This window comes from Marmota flaviventris, chromosome 5 (genome assembly GCF_047511675.1).
Source record: "Marmota flaviventris isolate mMarFla1 chromosome 5, mMarFla1.hap1, whole genome shotgun sequence".
NCBI lineage: Eukaryota > Metazoa > Chordata > Mammalia > Rodentia > Sciuridae > Marmota > Marmota flaviventris.
In genome coordinates this window covers 4,921,409-4,932,319 of record NC_092502.1, presented here as the reverse complement: position 1 = coordinate 4,932,319, position 10,911 = coordinate 4,921,409, and the positions used below count along the sequence as shown (strand labels likewise).

General features: G+C 42.2%; 1 protein-coding gene across 1 annotated transcript; it reads left to right on the top strand.

The window, feature by feature from the left end:
- The first annotated feature begins 2,590 nt into the window (after positions 1–2,590).
- On the top strand, positions 2,591–3,550 carry LOC114081278 (olfactory receptor 14A16-like). The gene has a single exon (XM_027922820.2). It carries the CDS (start codon positions 2,591–2,593, stop codon positions 3,548–3,550), a length of 960 nt encoding a protein of 319 aa, XP_027778621.2.
- Positions 3,551–10,911: the final 7,361 nt, after the last annotated feature.

Here is a 10,911-nt window from a genome sequence, read left to right as displayed (position 1 = left end):
CTATCCAGCAAGGTATTGAAAGACTGCAGAACAAGGAGGTGAGATAAAACAAGAATATGCATCCACATAGGACAGGGAGAAAAGAAATTCTCATTGTTTGCTGAGGACACAGGTAATATATAGAATTCACACACATGCACACACAAATTGCTAAATTGATAGCACTTTTAATAAAGTTGACAAATACAAAATAAGCATTCAAAAAGTTGAAGTGTGCTGTAACTAAACAACAAACTATCATAAAAATGAAGATGAATAACCCATTTATAATGGGTACAAAGCAATATGTAGTGATAAATTCAACCGGGAGTTTAAAGAAGTTACTGAGAATTAAAAATTTTCATTGAAAGAATGAATACATTATAATATATATACAACCAAAGGTCTGCAGATTTATGAAATCACTGTATAAACTCTCCTTTTGCACAGAGAATAAACCATTTTAAAAATCATGTGCAAACACACACACACACACACACACACACAAAGAAAGGAAATAATGAGCTAAAAACTACAAAGCAGGGCAAGCGTAAGATCTTATTTCTAACCCTACCACAGAGCTGTACATAACTAAAATAGCACAAGACTTAGAAAATCTGGGTCATTTGGACAGTGGACCAGAACCGAGAGCCAGAAATGAACCTACTCATGAAGAGGGAATTGGTTTTAAAAAAGTATGTCACTACTGCCATGGAAACAGGGTAGTGATTCCAATAAAGAAGGCTGGGCTAGTCTCTCCGGATTTGCAGAGAAAGCATGGCTGTGGCCACAGACAGCCTGGTGAAGGTGGACCTGAACTTGACAGCAGCCCTGGGGAAGCCTCGCCCTGGTCTCTCCCGCAGGAACCTAAGTGACTGATGGAGTCCCGGGGCCTCACTGGCCTCTCTGGACCCTACTCCAGGGTGGGAAGCTGTTCCTTGAGAGGGCTGTCAGGGGAGAGGCACTGTGGCCACATCAGGGACAGCCAGGTGTATCCCTCAGCCACTGGGGGGAACAGGGTGACAGTCACAGTAGAGGCAGCATCTCCCTCTGGACCCATGCCAAGCTCAACCTTCGGGTCAGGGCAAGACATAACCCCCACCCTCCTCCTGGTGCTCACTCCTCTCCACAGCCGTGTTGACAACGCAGGCAGCAGGCAGCTCAGGGCTCCGCACCCCCAGAAGTGAGGGAAGCCGGAGCCTCTGCCCACCACCAGTAAGTTCCCCAGAGCCTGCAAGAGCTTCGGACTGCTCCCACCTCCTGCAGGACAAGGCCTTCAGTGAGTTACGATTTTCCCTTATACTGTGGCTGACTGTAATTTTTATAAGACTTTCATAGGTCTGGAGAAAATTCTTATCCAAATATCCTAATAAGAAATGTTTCTTGGGTGATTAAACGTCAATTTTAAGATCTCTAAACCTAGTCTCCTTAATACAGGTGACAGGGCATAAAACAATATTTTCTATGCTAATTTCTGAAACATGAACTCAGGATTTATTTCAAAGACTCCACTTTATTGTAGAATTTTGGCTTAAGGATATAGCAATTTTCAAAGCAAATATCAACAATCTCATCATGCAAAACAGGATACTAACAACATGTAATCAATGAATAGATTATTGAAAATATAAGGGAAAGTTTAATTCACTTATGAGGAAGAGAGTAAGACATGATAGAAATTAATGGTGAACTTAATAAGATTTGTTTAAATCACCAGTATGTGACCAACTAAAAAGAATCGAATAACAGTGACCTTAAGTGGTACAGTATCGTTCATGAACAGTTATTATTGTTGGTTTTGTGACAGATTAGGATGCTGTGAATCAGCATTTAAATTAAAGCCTGGCAGAAATTTCTGCCTCTGTTGCCCTCGTATTTATGTAGAAATATAAGTCTCAAAATGCAAGCTGTAGCCGGCCCTCCAAAGAAAAAAAGAAAGAAACAAAAATCACAGGAAAATAAAAGAACACGAAACATGAGGAGAAAAGGTGAAGAAACAAAGCCAAGGGCAGGATCTGGGTTAAGATGTTTAATCAGTAACCAAGGTGACCAAATGGACTCAGAAAGTAATGGAGGAGGAAAGCACATTCACACAGAGAAGACAGAAACACACATATTCTTACAGAAACTGACACAGTGGAAGAATATTAGGAATCAAAGTCCATTGACTGGGAAATAAGTGTGCAAAGCACCTGGGACTAGCCAGGGCACGTGAGTAGTGGACAGTGCACATCCTCACACTTCAGCAGGACCATTATCTGGAGGCCCGGGCTGCTTGGCCCTGCTCCTGTGACAGTATCTGTGTGCTGCTGCTTTCCATTAGGACATTCAGACTTTATGAAGAGAAACTCAGAAAACATGATAAGACACCATGGAAAATGTGACCAATGAACTGGAATTTTATAGGAAAACTTTATTGTTAAAGCCAACATTGAATCCCCTTTCCTGCCAAGATATTTCTCTCTCTCTCTCTCTCTCTCTCTCTCTCTCTCTCTCACACACACACACACACACACACACACACACACACACACACATTAAATAAGAACAAATATCAAGCCTGATCTTTCCACCCCACTTGCCCTTTTTATTGCAGAACATTTCATCAAGAATGAACAGAACGTCAGGGCTCACAGGCTTCCTTCTCCTGGGTTTCCCTGGCCCGTGCAGCCTTCAGCTCCTACAAGCTGGGGCTCTCGCTGCAGCCTACCTGGCTGCCCTGGTGGGGAATGGCCTCACCATCACCATCACCTCCCTGGACCCGGGCCTCCACACACCCATGTACTTCTTCCTGAGGAATCTGTCCCTCTCTGATATCTGCCTCATTTCTGCTGTGGTGCCCAAAGCTGTCACCAACTCTGTCACCCGCTGCCACTCCATCTCTTTCCTCAGCTGTGTGGCCCAGGTCTTCCTGGTGCCTTTCTCTGCATTTGCAGAGCTGAGTCTCCTCACAGTGATGTCCATGGACCGCTATGCCGCCATCTGCCATCCCCTGCACTATGAAGCCATCATGAGCAGGGACACCTGTGTGCAGATGGCCACTCTGTCCTGGCTCAGCAGTGGCTTTGTATGTGCCATACACACTGTGAGCACCTTTTCCTTTTCTTATTGTGGAAACCGTCAAATTCAGCAGTTCTTCTGTGACATTCCGCAGCTGTTGGCTATTTCTTGCTCCCATAACATGACTGCAGAAGTCGTGCTCATCTCCATAAGTGCCATCCTGGACACTGGCTGCTTTGCCTGCATCGTTGTCTCCTACGTCTTCATCTTTTCCACCATCAGGCGGATCCCGTCCACAGCAGGGAGGGCCAAAGCCTGCTCCACCTGCCTCCCCCACCTGGCAGTGGTAGTGCTTCTCCTCTCCACTGCCTTCACTGCTTACCTGAAGCCCCTCCTAGGGTCCTCCTCCTCCACTGACCTGGTGCTCTCTGTGGTCTATGTTGTGCTGCCCCCGACCCTCAACCCCATCATCTACAGCCTGAGGAACAAGGCCATGAAGGCAGGATTGGAGAAGCTGGTCACCGGGAAGCTCCTGACAAAGCAGCACATCCTCCTGTTCCTCCACGGATAGAGCAAATCCCTCTCCATGTTTGTGCATGTCCCAGGCTGCTCTAAGCTGACCTGTTCTTTGTCTCAGGGTTCCTGCAACCTTGGTGCTGATCGTGATTCAACTGGAGTGAAAGACGATGACGGGTTATCACTGAAGGGGGGCGCCTGGTCTGACACACTGCAGTCCAGGAGAACTGCCAGGGGGGCACTGGGGGTCTGCCCCTCTTCCCATCATGCTCTCTTGTCTTCTACTTCTTGGATGAAATCATATATATTGGATTCAGATATTTTCAAGTTAGTTGTTTAAATGTCTTACTCAACTAAGGCTGTGGACTCTCTGGTGTCACTGATTGAAAGCCAAAGAGGAAACGTGCCCTGGGTGACCTCAAAGTCTTCTGGTGGATGGGCAGGAGGTCTGACCTCTTCCCGCTGCAGAACCCTCTTCATGGGTTGCACTATGTCCTTGCCTGGCAGCAATTCTTTCCTGAGTCATTTCTAGAACCTTTAGATGCAAAACCTCACCAAATAAATAAAATACTCCTCAGCTGAAGAGCATATCCTTAAATACCATGGAGCATAGAGTAGGGGGTAGCTGTGACTGGGAGACCTGTTCTTCACACAGAGACAGCTTTCCCACCACTACAGGGGCGTTTAGCACAGACCATTCCCCCTGGTCACAGCAGTGCAAGATTTTGTGTTGTGAAAAATGTAAAAAATGTTTTAATAAAAATGTTTTGTGCAAAAATAATGGCTATATTAAAACAATTCACTTTTCTTAACATTTGAAAATACATTTACTTCTTTATCCCATTGACTACTACATGAAACTCCCTGGAATGAAACTGTGAAATATGTGGCTTATTAGTATCTTGTTTTTATCACTGATCTTTCATATCTGTCCATTATACCTCCAGGGAATAACGGGTACTGCTAACCAAGCTCAGTAGCTCAGTGATTTCCCAGATTCTACATGGAGAGAGAGAGAGAGAGAGAGAGAGAGAGAGAGAGAGAGAGAGAGAGAGAGAGAAATTTTTCTGTTCTTTATAATTTTCTGCCTCATGACTTTAGAAAAATTACAATATACAGCAATAGACAACTTCATGAAAAGATGCCTTAATTAGAGATCATGGAAGAACAAGGGAAGATTGAAGAATGCCTCTTACTGTCGTTTATTATCTTCAGAGATCATATTATCTCTCTACTTTTATTATCTTAGCCTCAAATGATTTTTAAATACAATTACCGTATGCTGCAGCAGAGCCCCACTGAGGACACAGGCAAACGCAATGGCATCAGTGTGAGGAATGAGTCAGCGGGCCATGGGACTGCAGTCCATCAGAGCATGCTAGAAATGGATGCCAGAGTGTCCACCAAACCCCTGAGTAATGGGTCAGGCCAGGAGGTGCAGCCCATGATCCAAACAACCTGGGAGGCTGAGGCAGGAGGATAGAAATTTCAAGCCAACCTGGGAGACTTAAGAAGACCTTGCCTCAGATGAAAAATAAAAATGTGGGAATGGAGATATAGCTCAGTTTTAGAGCATATCTAGGTTCCATTCTGAGTACAAAAAAAATGATGAAAGGATAAAAGAAGTGGTACATTTTAAAACAGAATGCAAGTCAGCCACAAAATGATGTAAGGCTGGGGCTGGGGCTGGGGCTCAGTGGCAGAGTGCTTGCCTGGCATGTTTTAGGCACTGGGTTTGGTCTCAGCTCCACATACAAATAAATAAAGAAATAAAATAAAGGCCTGTTGATAACTAAAATAAATTAATTAATTTTTAAAAAGATGTAATGCTGTCATTGTGGTCCCTTGAGTATAGCTGGAGATCTCAGTACTATGTCTAATTTTACCTTTTTACATATCAATTAAAAATAAATTAATTCAACTTTACAAAATAGCATACAATTGTTTACTCTGGCTTGGGGCAGTGCTGTCTGCTATCTTTTAACCACTATTATCAGTCACTCATATCCCTGGTGCAGAAAGAAAGTTAAATATAGATGGAGAACTTCATCGTCTTTAGATCTGTAGTAGGTCAGTGCAGGCGTGGCTTGGCCCTTACTGGACTCATTTCAGGCTTCACATTGCACCTCGGGTGTTGGTTCATCATCATATGTACAGATGCTCATGCTCATCGTGGAATCATATTCAATGCAGCTGAATACAGCGTGAGTTAACACAAACTAGCATCTCTCCGTGTCCGTCTTCAGCACTCGATGCTTTGCTCACTCCGTGTCACATGGAAGCCAACAAGGACCAGAGTGTCTGTTCTCTTTTCCTCCTGCTGCCTCCTCACTTTGTTTCTCTGGAGATGCCACAGGTTGCTCTAAGCCTCGGTGCTCAGGTCAGTTCTGATTCACTGTAGCCTCGGTCCCAGGGTTTGCAGGGCTGGCACCTTCCTGTCTCCATGCACTGTATCCCTATGATCCCTGTTCCTGGGCACCTGGTCACTCACCAAGGGGCAGCACGGACCCCAGGTCATTCAGTCAGCACATCTTACCAGTGTTGTGCATAGGGGTGAGCTAGTGATCTATAAAGTCTGAAAACCCTTTTAACCCAGAAAGGTTTTCCAGATGAAACTTACTTGAGGTCATAGTTTAGTCTTTCAATATGGAAAGCCTATCAAAATCCTATCATTACTTTGAGACATACATTTATTGCATTTTGGAAGCCAACAATAAATATGCACAGTTGTGAAATTCCCTACAAAGACGCACAGTGTACATATAAAATGTATCAAATGACAATGCATTTTATAGCAAATAAGAGAAACTAAGTAATTTAGGGAATTAAGTGGAAATTAATATATTTACATTACATCATGTGTCCAATATGTTTATTCATGACATAGCATTACACTTTAAATTTGTGTTACACTTCTTTGATAACATAGAACATGTGGATCATAAGTACAGCATCCTGTTTGAATTGCTTAAGTTTAGGATGACAATTTTAATATAAAGCATCTACTTCAATATTTTACAAGGAGAAAACTGTGAGTTACATACAAAATAAACTTTTGATCAATTTAGACTTCAGAAATTTTAAAGAATATAATGAAAGAACTAAAGTTGAGCTTTAGCCTGCTCCCCACTAAAGTTGAGGAAAATATGCTTCCTCCTTACTAATCATTTCCTCCACAGTGTCAGCTGCAAGTGGGCACCCATTGACACCACCAGTGTGACCCATCCTGGCCAGTAGCTGGCCTCATGCTGTGTGGTCCAAGACATCTCTTCCTATCTCCTGTTTCTAAATATCTGAAAAATTTCTGCCAAATAACCTATAATAAATTGCATTTATAATACTAATTCCTTCTCAAAAAATTCATTCCTGACACCTATGTGAAACTTTGAATTTGTTTGCAGCTAAATACTGATTTTGATGTAGACTATAATGTTCATGTGAAGTTCACTCATGAACCGTTAGATACAATAATAAAATCTTGATTTTTTTTTATTTTTAATGTTTAATATCAACATTAAAAAATAAAAAAAAAATTATTTTTATTTTTTTTAATTTTTATTTTTTCCATATTACAAATTTCTCTCTTAAGTGGCTGGAATTTTATTTTACTTTTTGGAAATCTTTTTTTAATATTAATGTGTGCTATAATTTCCCTACCTACACAATGCCTAGGATGTAAAGACTGCAGCAAATATGTTAATCATATAAATGACGATGGGCATGTGTATCCTGAATTCACATGATTTAGAATTTGTTTACCTAGAAAATTTGAAGAAAAGCAAAAGACCTATCCCTGAATATTCTCAAACCTGCATCAACCAAGGCCCTTGTAATCTACTGACAGGAGTGAGGAGCTGCCCCTTCCCACGGGAAAGTGCACACCCTGACAGTCAACACAAGGGGGCGCAAGCACTTGGCATTGGCCTAGACTTTATGTCTAAACCTCCACTAAGCAAGTTTCTAAGCAGTGACTTGAGACTGCACAGGTTATTTGATTGTATAAGTGTCACCACTTATTTTTGGCCTCTCATTTTACCCACAGGATCAAGTGACAAGCTCATACCCCATGTTTAGAAACAAGCAAGCACAGTGTCTCTGAAAAGCTGTATCAATAATGCATGTGCCAGGAAGGAGCCCTCAGCAAATGCTGTTGATCACCCCTCAACTGTCATAGACTGGGGACCTACTGCTGTGCAGACACTGCAGCTGAAGCCACCATCACACTGAATAGATTTATGCAGATTCTACTCTGGGTGCTCTGTAATTTCAACTAATGTCTTCCCATATAATCTTCCTGAGCAGAAAATAAAATCTAAAGAAAAATAGAAGACCCTGGAGCACTCCTGTGAGAAAGCATGGTCCCAGCGAGCAGGGGAAGGTGAGGCCCTGTGCTGGGTGCCCACACCCCTACAGGGGGTGGCGCCCTCTACAGGACTGGTCTTCAGCAGACTGGCTTCCTGTGCACAAGTGATCAGGGCTCTATTTTCACATATGGCCCAATCATTTACTATATATTCCACTTGACACTTATGTTTATATTTTAAAACAGTGAAATAAATATATTATAAATGTGAAAAAATCAAACATCTCAAATGCAGCATTTTGTACACTTAATGAACATTCAATTATATTAAATATCACCTTTGCTAAAATACATGAAGATGAAAGGACTAATGAAAGTGAATGGAAAAACATGTGTAACCAAAGAGTAGAGTTAAAAATTCATAGAAGAAAATTACAAAAACATTCAGGCAAAGACATTTTTTAAACTATATTTTTATTGGAAAAAAATCCATCTGGTGCAACAACAAATGAAAATAGGAGAAACAGCAACTGAAGATAATGACTGACAGCCAGAAGTATCCCATGTCCTAAATCCATGGCTCCAGTCCAGTGGTTATAGAGCTTCATCAAATGATTTTCCTTCAAAATACAAGCACTAAATGTGTTTTTGCACATGACAGTAAATTGGAAAGGTTTTTTCACACAGTAAATGTGACTATAGAATCCTGATATCCCAATGAGACCAGATGATACCCAATATATAAAAGTATACAGGGAAGAAACTCACTTATGAGCATCAGTAGAACATTCTACCAAACTTCTAAATAAAGTGGGGGATCCACAATGACTCATATACAGACAAATAACCACACACACACACACACACACACACACACACACACACAACAATGAATTGGAGATTAATCTGCAAAAAGAAGAGGGGCTGAATATAGAGCCCAATACAACATGCCCAGTGTCCCAGGACTGGAACAGCAATCTCTCTTCATCCTGAGAATGACATCACAGGAATTACTAAGGACAAATACTGAGAGGGGTACAATCTCAATTGAACTTCCAGCTCCTTTGAACATATATGTATGAATTCTATAAAATAAAAACATTTAGATATTGCATCCAGAAGATGTGTTGCAGGAAGTTGTGGGAACAACCAGCAAGCAGAATCAAAGCTCAGACTACAACCTCCATGTGGGTTAATCTCAGGTTAACTTCTTCATATTCACTTGCTTTACCTGCTACACACCACAATGACCATTCTTTAATATTCAACAATGCACAAGTAAAACTCTTATGTGGAATTTAATTTTTTTAAATGAAAGATGATGGGTTTGTTTTGTGCATGTCAAATATCATCTACATTGCTGTTACTTTTCATTCATTTCTGTATTATAATTAAAAACAAATAATGCTCTGTTTTGAATGCCTTTTGAGTATTTCCTTTAAGGTTTTATGTGCTAGAGAATGGTCCCCAGTTTAACAGTATGGGCGGTGTTTACCCTAAAGCATTAAAGTCAGCATACTGTACTGATACATGCATATCCATGTTCATAGCAGCACAATTCACAATAGCCAAACTACACAAATAGCCCAGATGTCGGTCCTTGGATGAATGGATGAACAGTATGTGGTAATACACATTTCTTTTTTTACTCAGCCATAAAGAAGCATGACATTATGTCATCTGCTGGAAAATGAATGGAGCTTGAGAAAATTAGATGGAGCAAAATAAGCCAAACTCATAAAGTCCAGAGTCATATGTATGATCTCAGATGTGGAAGCTAGAAAGGACAAAAAGGTGTGTGGGGTGGACCCCAGGAAAACCACAGGGAGACAGTAGAGTATAGGAAAGTGTCCAGTGGAGAGAGGAGGAGAGGGAAAGTGGAAAAGTGGGGAGCGATGGGGGTGAATTACATTGTCATATGTGCACATGTATGAATATGTAACAATGAATCTCATTATTCACCACTCTAATGCTCCAATAAAAAATATGGAACAAGAACATTCCGGAGGTGTGTCAAGTGGGTGGCGATGACTTAGAACAAAGCAGCCCATGCTGAAAGAAACATCAATCAGGCACCTACAGAAATGCCTGTCAATCAGCGGAATCTCCTGACTAATGCCTGTCAATCAGCAGAACCCCCTGGCCTATCCTGGAGTTCAGCCAACTCCCCTGACCAACTTCAATGGGACAAGGGACTCTAAAACACCTTTTCCTGTCCCAAGCCCTTCCCTCCCTGCCATGAGCCCATAAAATCCCAGTCGGGTTGAGCTCCCTCCCATTTCTCCTCAGACCCTCCTCCTGTCCACTTGTCGGTCTAATCAAGTTCCGCCCAGGAGTGATGTCTCAATAAAACCTCGTTTGGTGGCGTTTTTAAATCTGCCTCCTTTGGTCGCTGCCCACCTCGCCTGATCTTTCAAGGTGGTGAGGCCTTGAATGATTCCACACAGAAGCAGCACCATTGAGAGACTAGTGCGGCTCTGATAGGACCAGATCCGTTCCTGTCAGACCAGGTTGTTGTAAAGGGTGACCAAGGACTTCCTCCCTGTCCTCATGCCTCCTGGCTCACACAGTGCTCCTTCTTCACACGGCCAGTTCTCTTTTTGATTCTCCATTGTTTTACCATATTCAATGGTGGTACTGAAGCCAGATTTAAGGATAGGTAGTTAGTGTAGTTAGGTAAATCGGCCTAATACAGAGTAAGATAAATAAAATGGAGACCATTATTGAGAATAGAGTCCAGGAAACCAGAGCGGCTCTTGGGGAAATTGAAATGTTAATATCCCCAAAGCCCAGAACGCATACTAAGGAACTGTTAATGAAGCAGCTCCCAGCAAACAGGGAGGTGCTAATCAAACCACCCCAGGCCTTCCTGCCCAGGTTGCTCCTCCAGCCCACCTATCTCCTGCCCACCTATCTCCCACCTTTCGGCCTTCCCACCTGTATTCTATTACTGCAGGATAAATGGAAACAAAGGACAGGAATGTGGGAAGACTAAAAGACCTTAGCTATAAAAAAGGGAAGACCTTGCCCTTCCACAGATTCCGCCTTTCGGGTCCCCTTCTTCTTCCAGGGAGAAGTCTTCTCTGCTGTCCTTTAATAAAGCTTCCACTGTC

Coding starts and splice junctions, on each gene's coding strand:
- LOC114081278 (XM_027922820.2), top strand. CDS start 2,591: ATGAACAGAACGTCAGGGCTCACAGGCTTCCTTCTCCTGGGTTTCCCT.